Source organism: Trachurus japonicus, chromosome 14, assembly GCF_045865225.1.
Source record: "Trachurus japonicus isolate A0001 chromosome 14, Traja_1.0".
In the NCBI taxonomy this organism is placed as follows: domain Eukaryota; kingdom Metazoa; phylum Chordata; class Actinopteri; order Carangiformes; family Carangidae; genus Trachurus; species Trachurus japonicus.
Window position 1 is genome coordinate 14,317,243 of NC_140920.1, and position 26,333 is coordinate 14,343,575.

A 26,333-nucleotide genomic window follows, 5' to 3' on the forward strand; every position below is an offset into this window, starting at 1 on the left:
CATGCAGGAACAGTGCAAAGAAATTATGTTTAAGCTGGATTTCCCCTCAGAATACAACCTGCTTAGAGCTGTGTTACAACAAAGCCAACAACAAGAATTTTCTAGTTTAGAAATTCATAACTCCAATTAGTGACTGAGCACATTTATTGCTTTTTGGTCATTAGATCTTTAAACTTGTCAAGAGTGTAGGCGATAACTGAAGAAAACATTTTTAAAGGTGAAGTTTTGCAAAAATGATTAATGTAAAATGTTATTGCTCAGATATGAACAGATTGTGTCTGCACTGCTTACAGGAATATCTACAAGTGATATCAGCAGTGCCCAGGGGACAATGTCAGCTCAAAACAAATTCTTACTTCTGCCACTAAACAGGGGTTGATATGAGGGCAACTCGATCAGTTTGACAGGTTGCTATGCCAAACCTTTTTTGGCACTTTGATGGTGCAGTCACACCCCTGGGATTCAAAGCACAGACTATATTGTCTCCAGTATGAAAGAGACTTTCCTTCTAGACTCCAGTGTTGTGTAGTTGCTGCATAGGGCGTTCATTAATTTATGCTGTCAGTGCTATGCTATGTGCCATTATTCAGAGATCACTCTGCCTGTGTGTTCAGCATGAGCCACAGTATAGGCAATCATGGGGAATCGTCTCACTTTAGTATCTTTGGTGCTCCAAACCATCCTGTAAAGCTCATTCACAATAACAGGGCAATCAATTACACAATATGTCACTCTACTTGTAGGCTATATGTGATCACAACTTCAATTGGATTCATGTTACATTGCATAGCTTGCAGGGGATGGCTTATGGTTGCCGAAATATATTTACATTTAATTAAATTAAATCTGAATTATATTAAATTGAAAAAGAAGCTGTAAACGATCTAAAACACAATTTCCTGTCACTATAATCCTTCACCTCTCTAACAGTGTCTCTATGGGGATTTCAATGCAATTATCATTGTCTATTCTATAGCGTAACGGGTTATACGTTTTTGCTGTAAAATATGCAAATTTACATTAATGGCTGCATGACATTCAGCAGTACTACCCCCAAAAAATACATTAGGCCTATAGCTGCATCAGCCCTAACCTCTCAAACGTGTTCTGCAGTTGTTTTTCTCCTGTCTTTGTACAGCCAGTGGAGTAAAATCCCACAGGCAGACGCTAAATTACACGACATGAACTCTGTGATCGTCCCCATGATCACAACCCAAGTCTTCCTCGCCTGAACACCGTGTTCCTCTGCCCTCCTCATCAGTCCTGTAGCCCCGCTGGCATTTGACTGGCACCGGCTTGGAGGTGTCAGTCCAGCAGCAGCAGTGAAGTCACCGAGAGAGAGTCAGGGGGAAACCGGAAACCAGGCATCTTGGCTTTCACAATTAAAGTTTCAGAGTTATCCGTGGCTTCTCTGAGTCACAGGGGGTCTCGGCGTAGCAGTGCATGTCCATATCATAGACTGTAAAAAGAATGGACGTAGCGTCCGTGACGTCACCCATTGGTTTTGGGGAGTCGTTTTTGTGACTCAAATATGGCGGCCTGAACAGCGCCATGTTGGATTGGCCGGCCGAGAACCCGCCCACTGGCCTCGAAGCAGCGGTCCACGGAGCTGCTTGGACCTGTCACTCAACGTTTCCGCGCCCTGATTGGCCAGAATTTTAACCTAATAACAGTAAAACTATAGAGTTAAAAAAAAATTCACCCCCCTCAGAGTGTGTGCGGGGTAGAAACTATCGATTGAGACGAAAAAACGTTCTGACACCAGGCTTTTAACATGTTTACTGAGGATGTAAAGTCGGCGATTTTAACATGGGGGTCTATGGGGAATGCTCCCTTCTGACACCAGCCCCCAGAGGAATCCGAGGGGATTGCAGTTTTTTGAACGCGGAAGTGAGCTTCACTTCTCAGACCGACAACTGCCCCCTTGGTCCATATAACGGTTGCAAATGGATACCAACTGTTTTCGTAACAAAAAGACACACCAAAAAACATCCAAATACCTCCATGCTGCTCGTATGTAATGTCCGTCTTGTATTGAAGCCCCGAAATGCGAAATTGTTCCGAAAAAAATTAAATAAGTCTATATTTCAAGCTTGTTTGCAGTTAATAGCCTATCCATGGTTTGTAGCGGATCGATCCTCTTCCTGGTCCGTCCGAAATCTCGCGAGATTTGGACGGACCAGGAAGAGGAGCTTCCGTTACAAACAAGACTAATTTTTTTCGGAACAATTTCGCATTTCGGGGCTTCAATACAAGACGGACATTACATACGAGCACTATGGAGGTATTTGGATGTTTTTTGGTGTGTCTTTTTGTAATGAAGACAGTTGGTATCCATTTGCAACCGTTATATTGACATTCACTGCTACGCCGAGACCCCCTGTGACTCAGAGAAGCCACGGCTGAAACTTCTCCCAGCCCTTATAGTCGACATGAGGGTGAGTAGATAATGAGTGAAATTTCAATTTTGAGTGAACTATTCCTTTAATTTTAAGCAACACTAAATGCAAAACATGCAATCACAGAGTTAATTGTATCATATATATTCTGTGATTTTTCATAGGCGATGTATGTAGGGAATTGATAAAACTTGCTTCTCTAGATCAGTGTAGTTTTGATTTCTTCCTCGCAAGTCAAATGTGCAAAGCCAATAGGCTCACAGGTTCACTACAGATGCAGGTGAGGTGAAAGTATATCCCACTTGTGCACACATCATGCCTGGCATTTCGACACTGGAAAAGGATGCAGGGATGGACAGCAGCAGGCCTAAATCAAGTCAATGGTTATATTTTATCTTGAAAATCCCTCCCGGAAGTGGCGATCTTACTCCGCGTAACTTGGCGGTGGTGGGTAAAGATTGACTGTGGCCAACCTCAGACAGGTGGAGGAGACGTCCTTAAGCAGCGGAACTGCACCGTACAGTTGGACCTGATTGGGCAGCAGCAGCAGGACCGGGGCCGGGGTGCAGGGCAGCAGCAGCAGCAGCAGCAGCAGCAGCGGCCGCGGTGCGCTCTCGGTGCGCGGATCCTCTTGCAGCTGCTGGATTCACAGTATGATCCCAGATCCAAAACATGGTTTGGCCGATTCTCCCATCCTGAGCCTTCGCACACTTGCTGGACACTTAAATGTGGACACGGGGAGGACGAGGGATGTAGTTGCTGTGGATTGATGAGGAGCACACATGGACTTCGATTATTTCCCTGAGATTTTCGGCTTCTAATTTTTTTTTCTTTTTTCTTATCGCCCTGCCTTGGCCATGGAGAACCAAGCAGCCGAGCCACAGAACTATGAAGATGTACAGAAAAGCGGGTATCTCCGCAAGCATAAATCAATGCACCGGCGGTTCTTCGTGCTGAGGGCGGCCTCGGAGCATGGTCCTGCTCGACTGGAGTATTATGAGAACGAGAAGAAATTCCGCAGTAAATCACCTGTGCCCAAAAAAGTCCTGAACCTGGAGACTTGCTTCAACATCAACAAGCGGGCAGATTCCAAGAACAAGCACATGATAGTCCTCTATACCCGCAGCGAGAGCTTTGCCATCGCTGCAGACAGCGAGGAGGACCAGAACGAGTGGTACCAAGCGATGCTGGACCTTCAGTGCAACTGTAAGATGTGAAAAGTGTAATGTGATTTCTACTGTCTGTTTCTGCATCAGGCCCTATCCTGCCCTAGGCTGTTTGTTCTCCATACACTAGTATTTGGCGCGGCCATTCGTGATTGTTCATTGCATGTCACTGGCTCGAAATGTTTGAATTTATTATTTTTGCAGCGAGTGTAGTTTATCCACACGATGTGAGGTGATTAAGTGATTTTTATTAATACAATCTGCTCGATGTGTTTTTTCCACCATGAGGCAGGTGGATCCGATGAACGGGGCTAGACCAACACTATGGGCGGCATGTGCTGTGTTTGTGCAGCACAATCTCAATAAGCGTTGGGTTTAATACACTTAAAAACCTGCGGATCATTTTCTGTCTGCAAAATGTGATTCGATGCATTAAATGGCTTCAACGTTTAATAACATCCAGGTTATCGCTCTTTTCCTGGCTGAAATGCAGCCCGTTTTCATACGACGGTGTATTTTTGCGTAGCGCAGTGGGCATATAGCAACCATCCAAGGGATGCATCATATAGTAGTAGCCTATCGTGGTGCACTCCGCTGGAGCCTGTGTTTTTGTTTTTCTGCACAGCTCCGACTGCCGCTCGCCTAACCTACATTTGTGTTAGACGGTGCTGCTGCTGGTTGGGAGGAGATGGCATCGTCAGTGCGCTCTCACTGGAAATATGTGTTTCTGTTGGGTATCCTCGTGTTTGCGTTGTTATCCTTATGCTGTAGCTGAACACCACCACCACCACCACCACCCTCCTCCTCCCTCCCTGTTACGCTTTGCCTTCCAGTGAGTTCAGATTGATGGGCTTGCCCAGCTCTGGTGTTGTCATGTTGAGGACCTCTAAATAGATACACATTAGAGTGCAGACCCCCATTTTGTAGAGATTATGTCTCAGGCACAGCTACAATAAAATACCGCTATTAATCTAATCACATTTAATTTTAGAGTGTCAAATAATGTGCATGTGCCTTCAAATAGAGATTTAAACACATTAACATATACAGGGGTAGGCAGGCTGTCGGGGTTCCTGAGGAGATCTAATGTAATTGAATACACTGAGGATGGAGGCAGCAAACCACTACAGTTGTCACTTGTTCTGTGAAGATAACAGTGATTGTGTGGCAAGAAAAAATATATAATTCTGTAATTTGTCATGTGATTGGCACTGGACTGATATGTTGCATTGTTTCACAATGAAGCATGCTGCCTTTCAGGAGATGTGTTCTATACCTCCAGAGACTTAATTAATTATAGAGCTGTAGCTTAAAAGTGATGGTGATGAATTAGCTGCAGCACAGCTGCTTGGCAGACACAGCAGCCATCATTGTATGTAGCAATTTAGTAATGATGAGTTTTACTTATTAGTCTCACCTACACTAGTTTGTCATTTTGGCTTTGATCGATATTTCAACAGGTTATATGTTTTCTCTTTTTTTTCTATATCCTGAGTGTTTTTTTTCTAATGCATGTTTTAAATTTTCCAATGTTTTAAATGTTTTTATTTATTTATTTATTCTTTCTTATCGTTTTCCTAGGTAAAACTCCTGAGGATTATGGCAGTAGTGGAGAGTGTAGCTCTCCGTCTCCTGTTCCCACCTTTAAGGAAGTGTGGCAGGTCAAGGTTTGGCCCAAAGGTCTTGGACATGCCAGGAACTTAGTGGGCATCTACCGGCTGTGCCTGACTGACAAGACTGTCAACTTTGTCAAACTCAACTCTGATGTGGCGGCTGTGGTGTTGCAGCTGATGAATGTCCGCAGGTGTGGCCATTCAGAGAACTTCTTCTTCATCGAGGTCGGTCGCTCGGCAATCACCGGCCCCGGAGAGTTCTGGATGCAGGTCGACGACTCCGTGGTGGCCCAGAACATGCACGAGACCCTGCTGGAGGCCATGAAGGCCCTGAGCGAGGAGTTTCGTCAGCGCAGTAAATCTCAGTCTGTGGGAACGTCGTGTGGAGGCGGCACCGCTTCAAACCCCATCAGCGTCCCCAGCCGCCGTCACCATCCCAACCTGCCGCCCAGCCAGGTGGGCTTCTCCAGGCGAGCCCGTACCGAGACCCCCGGGACAGGAGGCAGCAGCACGAGCACTTCGCCCACGTCGCGCCACGGGTTCCCAAGGGCGCGGACGGCCAGCATCGGGGCCAGGTCGGAGGAGGGCGCGGCTAGTGCCAAAGGGACGTGGGCCAGCTCCAGTCCAAGTCTCAATGGATCCTGCTCAACTACGCCAACGCTGAGGCCCAAGCCCACCAGAGCCCCAACCCCTGCTAAGATTACCCTCAGCCTTGCACGTTACACCCCCAACCCGGCCCCCTCTCCTGCGCCCAGCCTGTCCTCCAGCTCCGGTCACGGCTCAGAGTGTGGCCTAGTGGGGGCGGCGGTGGGAGGCATGACAATCTGCTCTTACCCTCGTGTTTCTCAGAGAGTGTCGGTTTCAGGTTCCCCCAGCGACTACGGCTCCTCGGACGAGTACGGCTCCAGTCCCGGGGAGCACTCTCTGCTCGTGCCGGGACATCACGCGCACGGAGAAGGCTCCTCCAGCTATCTGGTCATGGGACAGCGGGAGGGACTCCTCGGTTCCCATCATCGCTCCAAAGGCCGACGGATTCTGCGGCGCTCGTCCAGTCGCGAGTCCGAGGCAGAACGCAGACTGCTCAGTAAGAGGGCTTCCCTCCCTCTGGCGGCCCACGAACGACTGACCCCGCAGAGAAAAGACGAAGATGACGAAGACGACGAAGAGTATGCCATCATGTCACAGAGTGTTAACAGAGAGAGAGCCGGTTTGCACCACGGTCTGCCGGTTCAGGGGGGCCAGTCTGACGTCATGGGGGAAAACAGGAAGAGGGCCGACAAAAGCCGGGGTGAAGTGGACGCGAGACCGACTGTGGACAGTGGCTATATGTCCATGTTGCCCGGGGTGACGTCTCCTCCTGTTTCACTTTCTCTTGCCATAGGTATGTCTGAGGGCGGGGCTAAACCGGGGGCAGACGACGAGTATATGGCCATGACCCCCAACAACAGCGTGTCCCCTCCTCAGCACATCCGGCAGCCCAGCTCCGAGGGCTACATGGTCATGTCCCCCAACAGCAGCAGCTCCACAGACCTGCACGGACTGGGTATGTGGGACAGCAGGGCCAGCATGGAGAGCCGGGCGGCCAGCGACTACATGAACATCTCGCCTGTCAGCAGCCGCTCCGCCTGCAGCACGCCACCATCCCACCCCGAGCAGCACCAGCTCCAACCAAAAATGTTCAACTCCTATTTCTCCCTGCCACGAGCTTATCAACACACTCTCTATACTCGCTTTGAGGAGGACTTAAACAAAGGGGAAGGAAAAAAGGAAAGCAGTGGGCATGATAGCGCTGGAAGGGGAGGGGGAGTGGGATACAGCAAAAGAAACAAAATTGCAGTGGGCTCTGCGGGAGGCTGCCAGCTCTCCATGTCTTCGTCTTCCTTTTCCTCCAGCTCAGCCAGCAGCGAAAGCCTGGAAGACAAATCCATATCAGCGGGGAGAGGGTTAAGTTTGTTAAGGACTGGAGCAGAGTACAAGAGTGCGGGGACGTGCACAAAAGATGGACGCCACCATCAGAAACGTGGATCAAGTAGTAAGAGCCCCAAACAACAGAGGAGGGGTCGTCCCCTCAGCGTGTCCTCAGACATCACTAAAGCAAACACTCTGCCCAGAGTGAAGGAGAATCTGCCGCCATCGGTATCCCAAAACGTCGGTGAGTATGTCAGTATCGTGTTCAAAGACAACAACAAGTACGAGGGAGGCCGGCGCGCGGGGTCTGAGCGTGGGCCGCCGGTGATCCACGGCACCCTCCGGCCCGTGAATCAACCGCTCCTCTGCCACGATAATCCCGCTAACCTCCCCCGCAGCTTCTCTGCGCCGCTGTCCACCTCCGCCGAATACGTCAGCATGGATCTAGGGAAGTCCTCGACGCCCCTGAGGTCCACATTCAGCACCCCACAGGGCCCGCCGGCCGTCGCCCCCAAGGCCCGACACGATCACGGCACATCCTCTCCTCTGGCGGCAGAGGGCAACGCCGCGTACAGAACAAAGGTCAAGATGGCAGCGATGCCGTCTGACGCCCCGACTCCATTTACAGACAGCAAAGGTTCAGATCCCGGCGTTTCAGCGAGATCTGCCACGCGCTCCGGTCCGCCCTTGTCCATGGAGCAGGAGACGACGGCTCTGGGTTTTTCCCCGGTCAAGTCCTTTCAGTCCCCCGAGCGGAGCGGCAGACTAGTCCGAGGTGACCCGCAAGGACGGCGGAGCCACCGCTCAGAGACGTTTAACTCGCCTCCCTCTCTACCACGCCACCCACCCTCTTCTTCTACCTCCCTCTTCCCGGAGGGCAGCAGCCAGGCGGCGAGCCATCGACACGGTTTGGACTGCTCCCTGTGGGAGAACGGTCAGGCAGCTAGTTTGTCTGCCACACCTCCACCACCACAAGCCTCCACCTCATCTGCTGAACAAGGCCTTAACTACATTGACCTTGACTTGGCCGTTAAGGAGAGCCCTCCAGCTGGAGCGGAGCGTACCTCAGCCGCCTACAACGTCGGAGGAAGTGCTATGGGTAGCAGTGCTGGCTCAGGCCTCAACACTTATGCCAGTATTGATTTCTACAAGTCAGAAGAACTGAGAGCACACCAGAACAGTAGAAAGGATGGTCAAGGTAAGTTGAGTACAAACCCATCTCACCTTGAAAATGTCTTATTAAAGAATTATGGGGGACAGAGAAGATTTTGATCATTTGAGATAGTTAAAGGTACATTGTGTAAGAATTACTCCCATCTAGCGGTGCGGTTGTAGATCGCAAGCAACTCAGTCGTATTTTTCATGCTGCATTCACGTGAAATCGGTTAGATGGCAGCCGCTGCTTTATGTAAATCAGCACGAGGCAAAACAATACACGTGACAATATGTTGTCATGGCAATGTCGTATTGTTGACCTGACCCACGTTTTACCGGCTTTCTCTGGACTTCTGTGACTAAAATGACATCCGGTTTATTACCGACGGCCGTTTTTCCGACTGCACCTGAATGCAGCATTCGCGTGCAGTCCTCACAGTCCTCACTGCGTTACCGTGGTGACTTTTCACAGACGCCACCTTTGACCTGAGCCGACAGCTCCGGTGTCTCCGCTGAGTTTCCATGGTTTCCTACGGTCACGGTGCCACTGAACGTAAAAACATGGCGACACGACATGTCAGCCAGCACCGAGCTTGCCCGCTCCATGTGGATATGAATGATATGAACGGCAAATTCAGAGCTGTAAGGAACACTTCAGTTTGTTAATTATTGATGAATGAAAAACGTACTTTTGAATGAAATAATCGAGTTTCGTGAATAGATAACAGGAGAACTTACACAATGTACCTTTAAGGTAAATTCAGTTGAATACGTTTGATTTCCATAACCTAAAGAGTTAGGATAGGATAAAACTAGAGGCAATAGTCCTTGCTGCAGCCGGCCCCATATCCAATCCCGACTCAGGCGGTCCTTTGCTGCATATCATTCCCCCTCTCTCTGCCTCCCCATTTCCTGTCTGTCTCAACTATACTACTATCCACTAAAAGGCAAAAAGCCCAAAAAATATACTATAGTAAAACTAAGTAACTTTGATTTGATGAATCAATCAGTCATTTGGCAACAGATTTGGCAATTGATTTATTGTTTTATTCATTTTTCATGGTAAAAACATCTCGTAGCTTTTTAAATATGATTATTTGCTGCTTATCATTAGCATCTATGATTTTTGAATACATCACTGTGCACTCCTGTAAATTATAAAGGTTTTTTCTTTCCAGTATTTGCTATTGTCATTAACTTAAAAAAAAAAACAAGTGAGACAAATAATTCATAATAGGTGAAAGGAAAACTATATAATGCTTGATAATGTTTGCCTAGCTGGATGTAAGCTTTTTATGTGGTGTGAATAATCCACAGACAAAACTCATGTCTGGGTCTTAGTCACTCCTTCCCCTTTCATCCTTTACTGATGTGTACCTTTGCTTCGAGCTGGTGGGCAGCACTGAGTTTCCAGGCTGTGGGTTGTCTGTAGAGTCTCTTATTATCACAAGTGGGTGTTCAGAGAGCAAAGCCAATTGATTTGTCTGCTGGTAATGAGCCATTTCACATAAATGGAGGTAGAGAGGACAGAATACGGACCAGGTGTTTATGTTGATGTGTGGGCGTGCTATCGGCTGCAGGATTTCACATGGCAGCTCCGAGGCTTCCCTCACATTGCACAGACGACAGACGACTAATGGTTAATGCTGGTGGCTGAGGCACATTATGATGGATGGCTGTGCATTGGAGTAGATAAGAGAGCCGTTGCTTTTACATGTTGAGAAATAAAAGCTGCAAGATGCAAGGCAGTATGTTAAAATGTAAATAATATAGAGATAAATATGAATATTAATCAGAGCATTAAATGGAACAGCAGCCTGTGTGGCTTATTCATTCAGAGCAGCTACAACATTTGCATGACTGATTTATCTTATGCTATTCCTTCTCTGTGTACATGTACAATCATAATAATTGCCTAATTATTTCAATTGGGGGTAGTGTATTTATGCATTTAACTTGCATACAAGGAAAATAAGGCTGTGTTGAAACTCTGTGAATTGCTCTTTCATGTCATTTTTCACACTGTGATTAATGTTGATTGTGCTCTCAGCCTGTGAGCTACTGTATAGTGTTTATGCTGCTTCCATTAACCGCAGCCATATTGCTCCAGTAATGGCTCTCGTATATGAAGACTGGGTGGAGGGATGATGGTGGTGCTGTACTGCAGTTAAAAACAACAACAAACAAACAACCAAGATTGTTTTTTCAAACGCCCAATCAGCATTCAGATAATTCTGTGAGTATCACATTACTCTAGCCGTTTAGATTAAAATGTAATTAGATGTAAAAATTCAATGATTATGATTGGATTAAGATGTGTCTGGGCACCTGATGTTTTAATTGCATCATTGGCCCCGATACATAACGTGTGATGTGAAATCTGATTTACATTTTCCATTGCATCCAATGTTTGTTAATGGTAAATAATGTTTACTTGATCTAGACTGATATGAGTGGTTATTAGTGAATCACACTATACATGCTTCAGCACCGCAGGACTTATACAAAGGAAATATGTGAGTCTGCAAAGATTATCCTTCCTTATACTGTTAAAAAAAATTGTAATGATGATGATGTGCACTAAAAAACTAAAGTTGGCAGAGCTGGTGGACCTCTACACTCAGTTGCTGCTTTATTATTCAGCACATTCAGCCAAAACGAATGCAGTCTAATACAAGTTGCAATAAATCTTCTGTCTTGAGGGTTAAAATGTTCAGTTTTTGCTGAAACTGTGTTAAAGAGGCGTTGAATTGTGTGTCTGTGTCTCTGTGTGTGTGTATGTGATCATTTTGGAGGTTGCAGTTCGTGGTGCTGGTGAACTGTATTGCACAGAGAGGAGCTGCTTCTACCCTCAATGATATAAATAGGGGGGATAGAATAATAGAAACACCTGCCAGTAACAACAATACAGTTCAGCAGCACCAAAATGCCTCCAAAGTGCAGAAACCATACAGACGAGCATTTTACACAGCAGTGTAAACAGGATGAGTGCTGAGGCTGCAGACTATCATTTGATACTGTGAGTGGATGGAGCAAGTGGTTAGACTGGCTCAGAGACACTCAAACCACAGGTTGATTTTATTCAGCTCTGCTGTGTGAATCAGACACGATTTGTGGTTTCTTAGAGAGATTATTCTTTAATAAAGTTATTCAATTCAATTCCATTCAATTCAATTCAAAAAACTTTATTGTCTATCACAAGGACAGAAAATTGTCATTAGTTTGGGCTCCAAACAGTTAGACATACAAACACCAGCGTAAACTCACATTTAAAAATCTCACATAAAAGCTATAAAATTCACATGACGCTCACATAAAAGCTGAGACAGCAAGTAGATCTTGCCCTAAAAACAGATACCTATTTTCTTCTTAGTTATTTTATATAAAAAAACATATAAAGCCTTGTAAATTACAGGCTGATGATTATTCATAGTGTGACGTGTGTGTTTGCTGCCACTGACTTTATTTTGCTGACAGGATCTGAACTGGAGTTGCTCTTTGTGTTGTTTCGGGGGCTCGTTTAAAAAAAGAAGAAAGTTCAAACTCCCTGGAAGCGATAAGACAAGACACATAATATTGACATCTGCAACAGTGTGCGTGAGAGCGCAATGAGAAAATCCTTTTCGAGAGATTTTCATGTATCATGTGATATTTACCCAAGCAGCCAGCGGGAGCTCTAGATTAGACAAAAGCAAGAAGCGTCAGAGAATCTAATCTAGTCTAAACTACTTTATCTCCTTTAACATGTAACACTTTATTATAAACAGTGGAAATTGTGGAAAGTGTGTGATTATTATTTTTTTCTTTTTAATCCAGATTGTTGATCTTCATCCTCGTGTGACGCCGGTGTGACCGCTCCACAGTCTGTCTGCGAGGGGAACGGTCGACCTGCGACCCGATCTGTTGCCATAACAGAGCTGGACGCTGGAGTCTGAACACTGAAACCATGGAAAACACATCCCCAACCATCCGTCTGCTGTTTTCTGTCAGCCAAACGTGTGCCAAACACACACACACACACACACACAAACACACACTCACACACATACAGGGTAAGGAAAAGGTTAAATGTTTTGACTTGTTTTGACTAAAAAAATGACATGTGATGATCATTTAACTTGATATAGATAAAGGATGACAGTGATGTGAGTTCTCAGGTGGCCTTTATCCTGATCGCGGTGGCTCCAGTGCATCGTGTCGAAATCTTTATTTCACCCGATCACAGCTCGACAACAGCCACCCAGACAAGGCCGCAGATCAACAAGCCGTTCAGGAAACCACATGGCAGAGACGTCTATCTGTGCATGTTCATTTTAAACACGTTTACACATGTGACTTGTGCCATAATTTACCAATGTGTTGTAACTCAAGGCTCAACATGGCAGCTGGATTTATGTGGTGGTTATTGGGTCCCGTGGGTTCTCTCTTCTTGTATTGCCATGAATTCCTCCTCATCCTTTGTCTATTCTCTGAGTTAAATGTTCAGCAGGTGTCACTTTGACTCAAAATAAGAGGGAAATGCTGCCTTGGTCGAGGTTTCATACACCCACACATGCTGTCACTGTAAACATATTTGATCTATTATATACAGTTGCCCAAAAAAGACCTTTTATACTTCTTGACCACTTCTCTCATGCTACTCAAAGACTTTAATGAAATGAAGTTATGTTATGCAAACGAAACAGAGAAATTAGTGACATCCACAGGAGTGTAAAGTTTATTAAGTGGAGCTTAATTTATACCTTCATTTTCAGTTGAGTTGTAGCTGATGGATGGAAAATGGCTCTCTCTTTTCATCCTTTCACAATAGCTGCACTAATTCTGTGTTTCCTGTTTTTCACACAGAATTAAGTTTTATCCCTAAAGCTCCAGATGTGCACTCACATGTGTTTATACAGCCCCAGCTTTCATTATGCATAAACTAAACATGTCCTGTCATGTCATACAGCTGATTTTCAAATGGTGGCAGCACGAAGGTCCAGCCAGTGCATCTAAGTTGTGTTTCAGGATTATTAAGCATTTACTTATCCACCATGTTGTAGTGTTCAAGGTTTGAAGGGAAAGTTAAATGGTCATCGGTCTGCCTGGTGCACTAACTCATAGTGGGTATTCAGGCCCTGTCTTCTCCACTATGTTACAAAATCAAAATGGAGTAATGGTTATCCCAAACTACAAGTGACCATAATTATATAAACGCGGATATAAAGGCCTTTCATTAAGAGATGGTATAGCTAAAAAAAAGAAGTTAAAAAAAAAAGATATTTCATATGGTTCATATGTGTTGCAGCTAAAATGCTTTCATGCAACGTGACAGTGTCTAGAGCTGTAGTGGATGTCACATAGATAGATCCACACAGAAAACCAGAAGCACAGATACATAACAGGCCACTTATTCCGTGACCAAGGTATAAAATAATAGATTATACATTAATAGTATAAATTGGCCAAAGTAACAAGTAATTCCTCTGCTATAAACAAACAAGCAGTACATAAACAATGATATTTTTTCTTTTTAAACTTCACATGACTGCCATAACCTTTCCCATAAAATGAGCAAAATACAATCATGCATTTTAAAAGCACTGTGAGAAGAGTCAAAGTGTAAATACTTTTTGGGCAACTGTGCTTTTCTATTCTAACTGTATATTGTACTATAGTATATACTATAGTAACCAAGTAGAAGGACAGAGACTATAGTACATACTGTAGTTTGTTTTCCTCATTTGCAGTTAACACAATTCTAATATAAAGTGACACATTACAATGGTATATAAGATATACAGTATACATATAATGATTAATACTATATAGGCTAGATATCTATATACTCTTTTATAAAGTGCCTCCTTTTTGATTGTAGCTGTTATTACACAGGTAATCTGAAAATGGGTTGTGAAAATGGGGAAAAAAAGTGTTGTTTCTCTCCTGAGTCTAAATTGTGCATATGTTGAACTTTACAGAAGACAGACCGGAAACTTCTATCTCTCAACCATAATCAAATTGCCTTAATGTGTTTATCAGAAACATGGAAAAAAAAAAAAACTCATTATTTTTTGCAGTGCCTAACACTTCAGCCACAATGTAAGCACTCCCTCACTCTTTTTGTTGGCTCCATCGAGCTGAGGTTCGGCCAAAAAAACAACAACAACAAAAACAACAAAAAAAGAAAGAAAAAAAAAAGCAAAGGACAGAAAAGCAAAACTAAAAACATCGTTCTCTTTCACTCAGTAGTTTCACACTCTGGGACGTTTCCTCCTCATGCCCTGTGCTCCTTTTTTTGACTCCTGCTTCCAACCAGCCACTTGTTCAGTAAGCTGACGGCCTGTTGTGGACAAGACTTCCTTCATCTAAAGCTGATTATCTCTTGCAACTGTGCAGCCAAATTGCAGATTCAGTGTATAGACTTGATTGCCAAATCACATGTTTAATAACTTCCTGTATTGTTATTTTTCCCCAAGAAGAAGTGAATACAGTTTCCAGTGTCTTCTACGTAAAACAAGTTGTCCCCTGATGAAACAGGCGCTTACTCAGTATTAGTACAAAAATGTGCACTAATTTCGCAGTATATTCTGAAGTCCAAAACAAACACAAACACCTCAGGGCAGCCAGCCGTGCCTGACTGCTTATCTGGGCTAAAACACTAAAACCGTATAAACACACTTGTTATTTGGAGGTGGATTATCTAGACATGGATTCAGTCCCCAGAAGGTGTGAATAGTTACTACTTCTCTCTTGGTCTAAAGACTATGAGATGGTGCCATTTCAGCTCACACTCATTTCTCTCTCTCATCTCTTCCATTTTAACATTATGCTGCTGTCAAACAAATTGCCAAAAATACAAAGTCTGACAACAATTCAAAGGTCTATTGTATAAAAGATCATTTGCAAAGAGTAGACCCACAAAAAAATCAGTCCTCGATCTGATATAAGAAAGAAAAAAAAAGAAAGAAAAGGAAATTATGATGATAAAAACTCACTTTTTTCACTTGATAGCCACTGGGCCAAAAAATGAATTGTTGAAATTTAGATGGAGTCAAACTTTTTTTAAGCAAACTGTGTTTTTCTTATGGTAGTGTAACTTATAGTTTAAGACTGGTTGCGTACTGTACCCAGAGCTACTGATGAGGAGTTTGGTCATGTTGTGACATTAGTGATACTGAATCAGGAGATGTTGGTAGCAAATATATATACAGTATATGTAAAAGAAAAAGTCTACTGGATATGGTATTGTGATGCCAAACGTTTATTAACTGCTGTGACCAAACTCTCTTGTCCGGGGCTCTGGCTGTGTGTATACAGGGTACAAACGATGAAGGCTTTCTTGATGTATTTTTGACACTGGTAGCTTTTCCCACATTTAGATTGAGTTTTTTTTTTTTTTTTCAGGGGGCTCTGGTTAGGTAGTCAAATCATTTTAACCCTGTTGCAGATATTAAAAGCTGAACTACCTGCATGCTGTTACACATGAAAACTAATTTGAGCATTTAAAATCCTGAAGGTAAAAAAAAAAACAAAGACACGAGTCCAGAGGTTCCTGGTGGACTGACCCAGCTCTTAACTCACATCTGAAAGGACACTCAAGTGCCTGGCTGTGATTGCTGGTGTCTGGTCATTACTCACTTAGCAATGCACAGATTGAACAATTTCATACCAGCTCCTGGAAAACCAAGTCTTCCACACATTTCTTCAGTATTTAGTTGGAGATGTGCGCAACACCTGGCCAACATTTCCTTTGTGAAGGACTTGTTTCTGGTGCCAAAGTTTTGTACGTGATGGCGATCTCTAAACTTCACACTTGAGACATGTGACCACGCAGGACTGAGAACCTCTGACACGAACAAATACACAAAAGTTTAATTTAGAAAATCTGGTTTTTAATCGGTCACTGTTTTTAATCTTGATCTTGAAGTAAACAAAGCATATTGAAAGAGCACAGCCCACTACTGCCAACAGTTTGTGCTCATTTCCAAACTCTTGTCTAACAAATCCATGACAAATATGTGGACTAGTTCCACTTTTCTAATTTCAGTACACAAGTGTGCTGGCAGAAGTCTTTTGTTAAAGTGATCTTTTATAATCTCTTTGTTATTCCTTCACTGTAACTCTTCTAATTGGGGATTACTTAGATTCTCTGACTGTACCTCATAATCTCAAGTCCGAGCAGACGTAACAGTTGGTAGTAAAGCCCCTTGGAGAGTCTGAGAAGGGTTCAGGATATTACTGATGCCAGGTAGGAGGAACATATAAAATAAAAAGCTGTGGATTTGGGTAAATTTAATTTAATGTAAATGTGTAGTCAAAATGTGAGGCTCCCCGCAGTGTTTCTATTCTCATGACATACGGCGGCCGTAAGAAAATGCGTCTCAGCTATGAATCATCAGAGACACTCGTGATGTCTCTTTAAAATATTTTTTAACTTGTCGTTGAAAACGAGGCACATAAACTGCTCAACAGGCTCTAACTGTGGGAAATGATACTGTATGTACAATCAGGATAGCAATTATAATTACAATGAAAAGAGCATTGTATGTATTTTAAAGCTATTGATACTACTTTGATAATGATGTAAAATGTAAAAAGACTGAACAGGAACTATAGGTATGTAAAGTATACTGTGTATAGAGGAGTTTGCTCCAGGGGAGGGACGGGCATGGGGTTCATTCTGTTCATGGCAAAATTGTTTAACACAGAATATTGATGATTCTTGTCTGTGATGTAGACAACGTCAATGTTTTTTTGTTTTGTTTTGTTTTTTTTGATAAAAGGCAAAGTGATATGAAAAAAAAAGAAAAGCCTGTGTCTGTGTGTCTGTTGAACTTTAAAGTCTTAATTGTTGAGGTGTGACCACGTGCAGTCTAGACTGTTGTAAACCATCGCTGGTCTGAGTTTTTAAGGATAAGCCTGTGAACAGAGGGTACATGTGTTTAATCCCAGGGCTACTCTGTTTAAACAGATGGTATTTTGGCAGCATTTCAGTTCATAGGTGAAAAACACAAAAGCATTTTTTATTTTCCACTCTGCTGTTTGATTGCGATATCTTCTTCTTAAATTCCACCTAAAGATGAACAGAATAATACACAAGGAGGAAAGATTGTTCATTTCATTGAAATATGACGACCTTATAAAAGAATGAACACTGTTTCTAAAGTGTGACACTTCTCCCTGTACCTTTCCTTTTCACACTGCAGAAACAATATAGAAATCCGATTTTAAACTAAAATCAAACTCTCAAACATATTGAATCACCTTCTGTGGAAATAAATAGAGAAATGTGGAGTTAGCAGAGGTGGTATTGAGGCTAAAGACTGATTGATCAGCTGTTTTAACCTTTGTTTACCATCATTCACATGTACATAAGTTGAGCTCCATTTCACAGTTAAAGCAGAAGTAAGCGGAATATTTGTGTTAATATAAGTCTTAAATAGTTATATCTTCCGACAGCAATCACTTATATAGAGTGTTTGGTCTGAAACACGGGTCTGTCAGTCACTCTGCTCTGCTCTGAGCTGAGGAGAAAACTTTCCTTGTATCCTACAACCTTTATCCAATGAGGAGAGAGAACGGCATAAAGGGGCGGTCCTCTCTGTGTGTGCAGCCAAGGGATGCGCGTGAATGTGGTGACGTAGGGACGAGGGCGGGGACTGCTAACTCCATCGGCTGACAGAAAGTTAGCCAAAACGACCGGATCGCTTACTTCTGCTTTAACACTCCTAAAGCTATGAGAGTATTTCGGCTAATTTACACAGAATAGTGTAATAATCTTCTGGCTATAGGTGCCGGTTTTATTTTCTTACAACCAACAAAGACATTGTTATTCATCCCTTAGCAGAGTATCTGTCTCATTTACCACATGATGATTCATCAGTATCTAGTAGCAACATGTGCAAAAACATACACACTGTTTGACATTTCTTTGCTCCTGTTATTTCCTAAACTCCTGTCTTTTTTGTGGCCTTAGAGGCACACAACAACAACACAGAACACAGAGTTTTAAGCACTGGCCATTATGACTGAGTGAGCACATGCAGGCGTGAGTTTAATGGAGATTGTGTGCAGGGTGGTGGGAAGAGAAGGTACTTTCAGACGCCCCTAATGATACATCAGGGTAATTATGCACAAAGCTGTTTATGAAGTTGAGAGCGCAGCACTCCAAGACCGAGAACGGCACAGTCTGAGAAGTTCCTTGATTCGTACAAAAATTACATGTTTGGATTATGTGATGCAGTTGTTGGCTAAATATTTCATAAGTGCTTCTGCCAGGCTTTTGTAAATATTAAACAGGGCTTGGTTTGAAAAACGACATCTCATATGCACAGTGGCCTTTAGTTAGCGTTTATCAGTGGAGTCAGACTGATGTGAAAGAAGCTGAACACAAAGCACCGTTACCCTCTGGGTTTGACGATACATGATGGAGAAATGAACGATGCTCACACGAACATCTGCTCTCGCCTGTCGTTTGCCCAGATCTACAAATATGTTAATTGGTTTCATCGGTTTCGAAACCACAGGGATGTTGTGTAAATGTGTGATCAGGTGTGCACTGTCAGATGTTGCTGGCGGCAAAGTTAAGTTAACTACCTCTCCTTCAGACTCACTGATTAACCAATGTTGGGGTTTGGTTTTCAGATCAGGTTGTTGCTAAGCAATGAATTACAGAGACAGACTAAAAGTGTTAGTTTAGGGAGGGAAAGTGTTTTGAACTTTTTTAACCTGCATGCGTCCTTGTAGCAAAATTTAAACCAAGAAATAAACTAACACAATATCCTTGGTTGAGATTTAATGAAATGTCTCAGCAGCAATAATGGGATTTTTGCGCCCAGACAATAGAGATCCAGCAGAGGGGGTTGTATCCTCCCACCTTTTGATAATATTCATTCTGAAAATCACAGAAAAATGTTGGTCTTCAGTGCTCTCTGTTAGAAAGGCTTTGTGCATGCATGGCTAAAGTTGTGAAAGTGCCTATTTTAATCCAAACCATGGCCTTGAAAACCAAACCAAGTTAGTTTTGTTGCCTAAACTTAAACCAAACTGAAGCTGGGAAGTATTTGCACCAGAAAGTCTTTCTGCCAACAGAAAGCCCTGAAGACAAAGCTCTCCCTGCAGCATGGTGGTGACAGCTGGACACGGTGAGCGGGCAGGAGATGAGATGGCAAAGGGAAGTGGCTGATCAGAAAGTGAGATTGTTCGAATTGAAGTAGGTGGCAGGAAAGATGACGAGTTTGACAAAAGATGACAATTCATCAAGGTCAAAACCTGTAAGAGCATGATGTGAAAACAAAACATAAGCTGCATTGGGCAAAGTGCAAGATGAACAAACAAGTGTGGATTTTATAACTGTCAGTTGCAAAATCACACCACATGCTTGTTTGGAGGCCGATCAATCAGATGGACTCAAACAGGTTAAGATAGTTAGGCTTCTTCATGTGTGTTTGATGCCAGTTAACCCAATGTTGACATTTTGATAAAGTGCAAAATAAGTGCAAAAATATCAACAATATACTGTGTGATGCCTATCAGGGCGAGATTGGGGAGCAAACAGGGCATCTTTATCAAATATTTATTAGGCTCTTATGAGAGCAGTCATAGATTATGGATGCATGTCTGCAGCAGAATTCAACCTTAAAAACCTTAATGTTGAAAAGGCTCAGGCTCTTCAAATTTGCAGTGGAGCATTTAAAACATTACCACCATTTGCAATGTAAATTAAAAATGTTGAAATAGAGTAAGACAATGTAATTTAAAACTACTCTAAACAAATCTGCAGCAAAATTAAATTGGTATTAAAGTGGGTGCTGCCTTCTCCATCTCTCATTGTGAGATAGCAGTGATAAAGGCAGCATTAGATCATCTCCCAGTATGCCTACACAGCTGAATTACTTGGGAATATACTGTATTACAATGGGTGGATAGAGTATTATAATCGCTTCTGATATCTTGTCAGTGCTTTCAATCTGTAAATCAGGGAAGTCGTCAGACGGGATGTTGTTTATGAAACCTTTCATGTGTAGGCCTACTCTGGTACAATAGACAGGATATTTCTCTTCTTCGGTGCTCATGTAGGCTTGGAAGGGATTGAGAAGGTAAACTTATTGGCAAAAATACAGTTACATGACAGGTATTGTTAAGTAAATCAATGGTTTGAAATGTATAAAGACACAAGAGAACATCTTTACAGCATTGGGCTCTACTGGACTCCAAAAGAACAGATATCTGCATGTATGAGAAGAGACAATAGGCAACTACCAGTAAGTGATGGAAAACACAATATTACAATTGAGAATGAATAAATGAATGAATGAATGGATGAATGAATGAATGAATTGAATTTTATTGTGTCACACATGCCTACACCGTATGCCCAGCCCGCATGGACTCATTAGGCGTGAAAGGCGCTTTCTAAATAAAATGTATTATTATTATTATTATTATTATTATTATTATTATTATTATTAGACACCAAGAAAACAAAACAGGACCAGAGCACTGGGATGAGAATCTGGTAGAAAAATATCATGGAAAATACATCTCTTCTTACTTATTACTAATAATAATTAATAAAAGACTTTATTTCTTTGCTTTGCCCTGCTACACCACTGGGTGACGCTAAAGAACCTGTAACATGTTTCGCCAACCTCCATTTAAAAGGCGAAGAAGAAGAACGATCACGTAAACCGGAAGTTTCATGTTCACGCTGCTGTGCATCATAGATCTTAAATAAACAAAGATGACTCACTGGGTCTACCTATGTATTGTTGTTTTAAGTGAACAATTTGTCTCTTTTGGCGAGAGTTTATTAAAAAGAAAAAGGATAAGAAAAAAGAATAATGATATAGTATCTGTAGTTTATATTTTACCCAACAGGTCAGCTATCTGATGTTAGCTATCAAACCAATATTCTTATTAATAAATTAGTTCATAAATGTATTACCATCAGAAATACGTGCACGATATCTAATGTACAATTTTAAGATGTGGAGAACTAAACTAAGAGCAGACTCGTAACTTTTTTATTATTATTTTTAAACCGGAGTAACTATGCTAATAACGCGAAGTAAATGTTGGTACCTGGATTTCCCAGCGGAGTGGGAGCTCGTTTTCTCCTCCTGCTGCTCCGCTCTCTGTCATGCAACCACCTCCAGACTCCCCTCCTCCACCCACTATCACTGATGGCCGGTGATCCATTCATTGACCGCGGCGCAGCGTGGTGCACACAGAGCTAGATAGATGCTGCAGATGAGATAACATTAAACCCTGGATGTTTGGTCTGGTCTGGTCTGGTCTGGTCTGGTCGTGTCAGGGAGCATGCAGTCAGCAGTCAGCCGTCAGCCTCTGTCAGCAGCAGCAGCAGCAGCAACTCTCTCTCTCTCTCCCTCTCTGGCTCCTCTGACTCTCTGATGCCCCAGCTGGCTCCATAACTCTTCTCTCCTTTAAGGTTTGTATTGCTCTAATTATCACTTTATCTGTGTCGCTTTTCAGACTTGTGTCAAGTTAAAACACCGCTGCTTCACAGAAACCCCTTTAATAAACCGGTCTCTGCATCCACAGTTGACCCCACTCACACTCATGAGTGTTGTTAGGTTAGCATGCTGTTGCTACATCATTAGCATGTCAGTTAACGTTAGCCCTCGAGGGAGAAACGTTGCGTAACGGTTTTTTGTTTTTAAACTCACATTTAAACCCCACGAGCGACTTTGAGAGCTTCACGTGTGTGTGTGTGTGTGTGTCCTTCAGCTTATGTGGTAACTAAAAGATGGTTCAGTTGTGCACTAAGAACAGCATTTTGTCACCCTCTTGTGGTAAAGCTGTAACCTTTAAATTTACAGATTTGACTTTCAACAGAACAGGTAACTTTACTGTAGTGACAGAAAACCAACGTGTCAGTGAAGTAAACACAGTTAAAACTGATATAATTATCGATATTTGTTATATGAAGTAGTGTTTCAAACCAGACAGGCTCTGTTGTCTCCACAGGTGTCCAGTTATGGTTAATACAAACTAATATTATGCAGAAGTTGTGATTTCAGTCATGACTTTACCTCAGTAAACATGGTTCAGGTCCAATAAAAACCAATTTCTAACTCCCGGTGAATAATCAGTGATGATAGTGAGTGAGAGCAGGTTTTATTGTTGTTGTTGTGACCTTTGTAACTAACCAAGCTGCTGAAGTTCACACATAGTATTCACATATTTACCGTCTGTGAAGAAGAAAACAATGAGTGCTCCTCACATGATGTATGTCTATCAGTTGCTCTGATAAGATGTAAGCTGAGTATGTTGTGAATGAATGTAGTTGGGATATTAAGTATCACTGTGTGTGTGTGTTTGTGTTTTTAAACTAGGTAGTTGAAAGAAAGAGAAACCTCTTCTGACAACCTTTCGGGACACCATGGCTCCACACCCGGCGGTCCAGGCCATCATTGACCTCTCTGCAGGAGCCATCGGTAACTACAGCGCTTAAACAAACACTATTACCGTTTTACATTACAGCTTTTAGTTTCTTTTATACTTTTATTGCCCGCCTGTGGACCTAACTTTGTCCCCTTTCATGTTCCTTTTCTGCCGTGACAATGAAAATATCTTTATCCTTAATCTCTATGAAATAATCACGCTACCTTTCAGCTGCTTTACTGAACGACTCAGTAGGCACGTCTGATGTGGACATAGGACATTTTGATGACTCCTGTCTTTTTCCGGCTTGTTTCTCTCAGGGTTTCAATTGACTGTTTATACTGCTCTGTGGAGCGCAACCCTCTGGAAAGCCCTCTATTATTCTTATCTCTCTCCACAGCACACATATTGAACACAAACTTTGATTTTCTCTGAGGTAACAGCCAGCCCTTTGTTCTCTGAGTCTTGTTTATGGATCACTTGTTTTTTTTTTTAACAGTGCTGTTGTTTCACTGTCTTCCTGCCAGGGGGAGCTGCGTGTGTCTTCAGTGGGCAGCCTCTGGACACGGCGAAAGTCAAGATGCAGACCTTCCCTACACTTTACCGGGGTTTCATCCACTGCATTGCGTCCACCTACAAACAAGTGGGTCTCCGTGGTCTGTACCAGGGCACCACGCCGGCGCTGATGGCCAACATAGCGGAGAACTCGGTCCTTTTCATGAGCTACGGCTTCTGCCAGCAGGTCATCCGCCTCACAGCTGGACTGCACAAAGATGCTGTGCTGAGGTATGATGACGCTGACCCTGCAGCTGTTCTTGTTAGCGCTCGGTCATACATGTCGTCAGATCTCTAACTGTTCTCTGTGTTTTCCTTTCCTGGTAGCGACGTACAGAAAGCCTGCGCCGGCTCAGTGGCGTCCATCTTCTCCTCGCTGGTACTCTGCCCCACAGAGCTCGTCAAGTGTCGGCTGCAGGCCATGTACGAGATGGAGGCATCAGGCAAAATCGCCAAGAGCCAGAAGTAAGTTGCTATGTAGTCATATGTTTTTGGGTAATAGTGTAAAACAGTTGCCTCAGTTAACTTGTTTGACTTAGAGGAGCCATGAAAGTTTTCTTTTCTCCCTGCAGACATTCAGTTGTTAAATTTTATTGTCTTTAGATCACTTATTGTCACAGATGTGTGTGTGTGTTTTGGTTTTGGTGTTGTGCGTCTTTGTGTGCAACGTTGTACGTCCTCAAACCAACTTCCCCAAGTGAACCCACTTCCCTGTAAGAGATAATACAGTAAAAATACTTTTCACTTTGGCTGTTGTCTAGTAGCATAGTATAATTTATTGATGCAGCTAATGGAGTATTATGCTACTTTAAATGGAATTTATTGAGTGAATAAAAGAAGTACAGACTGGAACTTAAAGAGGAACTATGCAGGATTTGTATCTTCACTATGCTACATTTTTACCTTAAAGCAGAAGTAAGTGATATATTTGTGTTAATATAAGTCTTAAATAGTTATATCTTCCGACAGCAATCACTTACATAGAGTGTTTGGTCTGAAACACGGGTCTGTCAGTCACTCTGCTCTGCTCTGAGCCGAAGAGAAAACATTTATCGTATCCTACAGTTTTTATCCAATGAGGAGAGAGAACGGCATGCAGGGCTGTGTGCAGCCAAGGAACGCCGTGAATGTGGCGACGTAGGGACGAGGACTGTTATGGTGCGTTCAAGGAAACTCGTATTTTTCCGACCGTGAAGTGGTACCAGTTCGATCTGGTACGAGTTCACCGGTCGGAAGTTACGAGTGGCCGTTATAGTGACTTTCAACGGTAAAACAGGTCGGAAAAACACGAGTGGGTTGCCTGAAACGCTACAAAGTCGTAAGTTGTGACTTGAAGCTGTAATTTACGATTTCAAAAGCCTGCCTGGAACGCAGCATTAGCGAAAACGACCGGACCACTTACTTCTGCTTTAATTAAACACTTTGGAGTAATTGTGATGGTTTAATAAATGGCTTAACTTAATAAATGGAGGCACTCTGCCTTACACTTAGCGTCTCTTGGCTGAAAACCAAACTTTTAAGATCAGAGCGTCCTACCTGGTGTCCTATCTCACAAACGCGCCTTGTAACCTGTAATCTCTTGTTTATGACAGATTAAACTACACAAATATACACCTCGTAACATCGTAAAGCTATATCACATTATCTACCGCTCTATTGATTGATTTCTCGCCAGCTTCATTGTAAACAAATGCACATGGCCAGGACGAGGGTTAGCGAAACAGCGGAAAAGCAACCGGACTTACATAGTTCCTCTTTAATAAGAACATAAACTCAAAATACTGACATTCAGAATAAATTTGGTCGCATACATTACCTATTTGCTATTGATCTTTTTTTTTACAATGTTACTTTAAAAAAAAAAAACAGACCTTGTAGCAAATTCAGAAAGTTAAGAAATCCAGATTTTTTAATCAACTATAAATATTTCTGTATAATTTCTATTGAGTCATTATTGATCAATTAATATAGCTAATTATTTGGTATTTTGTAAATTAACAGTATTTATGTGGTAAAATGTATGTGAGCTAGAGATTAATGAAACAATTCTAATTCTAATAAATTGTTTTGGGGAGATGTATTAATCTGTGAAGAGTTTTGTGCTGCGTGTGTGTTGACTGAGCCCATCGTGCCTCTGCTCTGTCCTCAGCACAGTGTGGTCTGTGGTGAAATCCATCATGAGGAACGAGGGACCGGCCGGCTTCTTCCAGGGCCTCACCACCACTATAGCCAGAGAAGTCCCCGGCTACTTCTGCTTCTTCGGCGCCTACGAGCTCTGCCGCACCACCTTTGCAGACTACATGAAATGCGACAAAGACGACATAGGTAGAGGAACAAAAACATTTGACCGTTGCCCTCTCTAATGTCAGTTCCTCCCACACATTATTTGTCCAGTATCAGTGAGTGGGTGTCTTAACGGTGTGTGTGTGTTGAAGGCGTGGCTCCTATTGTCTTCAGCGGTGGCTTCGGGGGGGCGTGTCTGTGGCTGGTGGTCTATCCGATGGACTGTGTCAAGTCTCGGATCCAGGTCATGTCCATGCTGGGGAAGCAGGCAGGCTTCTTCAAAACCTTCATGACCATAGCTCGTAGCGAAGGTAGGTAGACGCTCAGGGTTTAAAGAGATTCCTGCTGTTTCCATGACGTACAAGACTTTTTTTTTTTTTGCTGTTTCATGTGTTCAGGTGTGAGGGCTCTCTACTCTGGTCTTACCCCCACCATGGTCCGCACCTTCCCCGCCAACGGAGCTCTGTTCCTGGGTTATGAAGCCAGCCGGAAGCTCATGATGAAGCAGTTTGACAGCTAAAAGGGCCCATACGCACAAAAACAAGCGAAGGAGCGGTGAACTAGTGTTATAGCCATAAAACCTCATCAGAACTCCAGTTGAAACCTTGAAGCTTATTCCGTGTAGGATGTGGTTTTTGCCATTTCCTGCTTTTTGTTAAACTTTTAAAGCTGAGACACTCCATCTCTTTTAGAAAAAAAACAACACACCTTTTACATAGTGTTTACATCTTTTAAGACTAACCTAAATGTATTTTTAAATCAGATTTTTCTTTCTCTCTAACACTCCAGAAATGCTGTTGCCATCGCACAGTGTATGAGAACAATGTGTCGCACAGTCCTGAGCAACATTCACCAACCTCTTTACG

The 26,333-nt window shown here is 43.0% G+C and overlaps 2 protein-coding genes across 3 annotated transcripts; both read left to right on the plus strand.

Annotated features, from left to right (window-relative positions):
- Positions 1 to 2,863: 2,863 nt before the first annotated feature.
- On the plus strand, positions 2,864 to 13,490 carry LOC146974453 (insulin receptor substrate 1-B). 2 transcript variants are annotated; one of them, XR_015037605.1, is made up of 4 exons: positions 2,864 to 3,605; positions 5,147 to 8,284; positions 12,058 to 12,435; positions 12,467 to 13,490. XR_015037605.1 is itself a non-coding variant. In XM_085797819.1 (3 exons), exons 1-3 carry the CDS (start codon positions 3,257 to 3,259, stop codon positions 12,063 to 12,065), a joined length of 3,495 nt encoding a protein of 1,164 aa, XP_085653945.1. In that variant the 5' UTR covers positions 2,864 to 3,256; the 3' UTR covers positions 12,066 to 13,490. The 2 variants fall into 2 exon arrangements, 1 of the variants encoding a protein (XP_085653945.1); XM_085797819.1 differs by having other exon boundaries at positions 12,058 to 13,490.
- A 7,909-nt stretch (positions 13,491 to 21,399) lies between these two features.
- Positions 21,400 to 26,135, plus strand: slc25a15b (solute carrier family 25 member 15b). Its single transcript, XM_085797820.1, has 7 exons — positions 21,400 to 21,673; positions 22,581 to 22,682; positions 23,157 to 23,415; positions 23,512 to 23,649; positions 25,334 to 25,509; positions 25,620 to 25,778; positions 25,866 to 26,135. Exons 2-7 carry the CDS (start codon positions 22,628 to 22,630, stop codon positions 25,985 to 25,987), a joined length of 909 nt encoding a protein of 302 aa, XP_085653946.1. The 5' UTR covers positions 21,400 to 21,673; positions 22,581 to 22,627; the 3' UTR covers positions 25,988 to 26,135.
- The last annotated feature ends 198 nt before the right edge of the window (positions 26,136 to 26,333 follow it).

Excerpts from the sequence above, each read along its gene's own strand:
- LOC146974453 (XM_085797819.1), top strand. The coding sequence starts at position 3,257 with ATGGAGAACCAAGCAGCCGAGCCACAGAACTATGAAGATGTACAGAAA. Across the intron at positions 3,606-5,146 it reads GCTGGACCTTCAGTGCAACT|GTAAAACTCCTGAGGATTAT; the intron begins GTAAGATGTGAA and ends TCGTTTTCCTAG.
- slc25a15b (XM_085797820.1), top strand. The coding sequence starts at position 22,628 with ATGGCTCCACACCCGGCGGTCCAGGCCATCATTGACCTCTCTGCAGGA. Across the intron at positions 22,683-23,156 it reads CCTCTCTGCAGGAGCCATCG|GGGGAGCTGCGTGTGTCTTC; the intron begins GTAACTACAGCG and ends TCTTCCTGCCAG. Across the intron at positions 23,416-23,511 it reads CACAAAGATGCTGTGCTGAG|CGACGTACAGAAAGCCTGCG; the intron begins GTATGATGACGC and ends CTTTCCTGGTAG.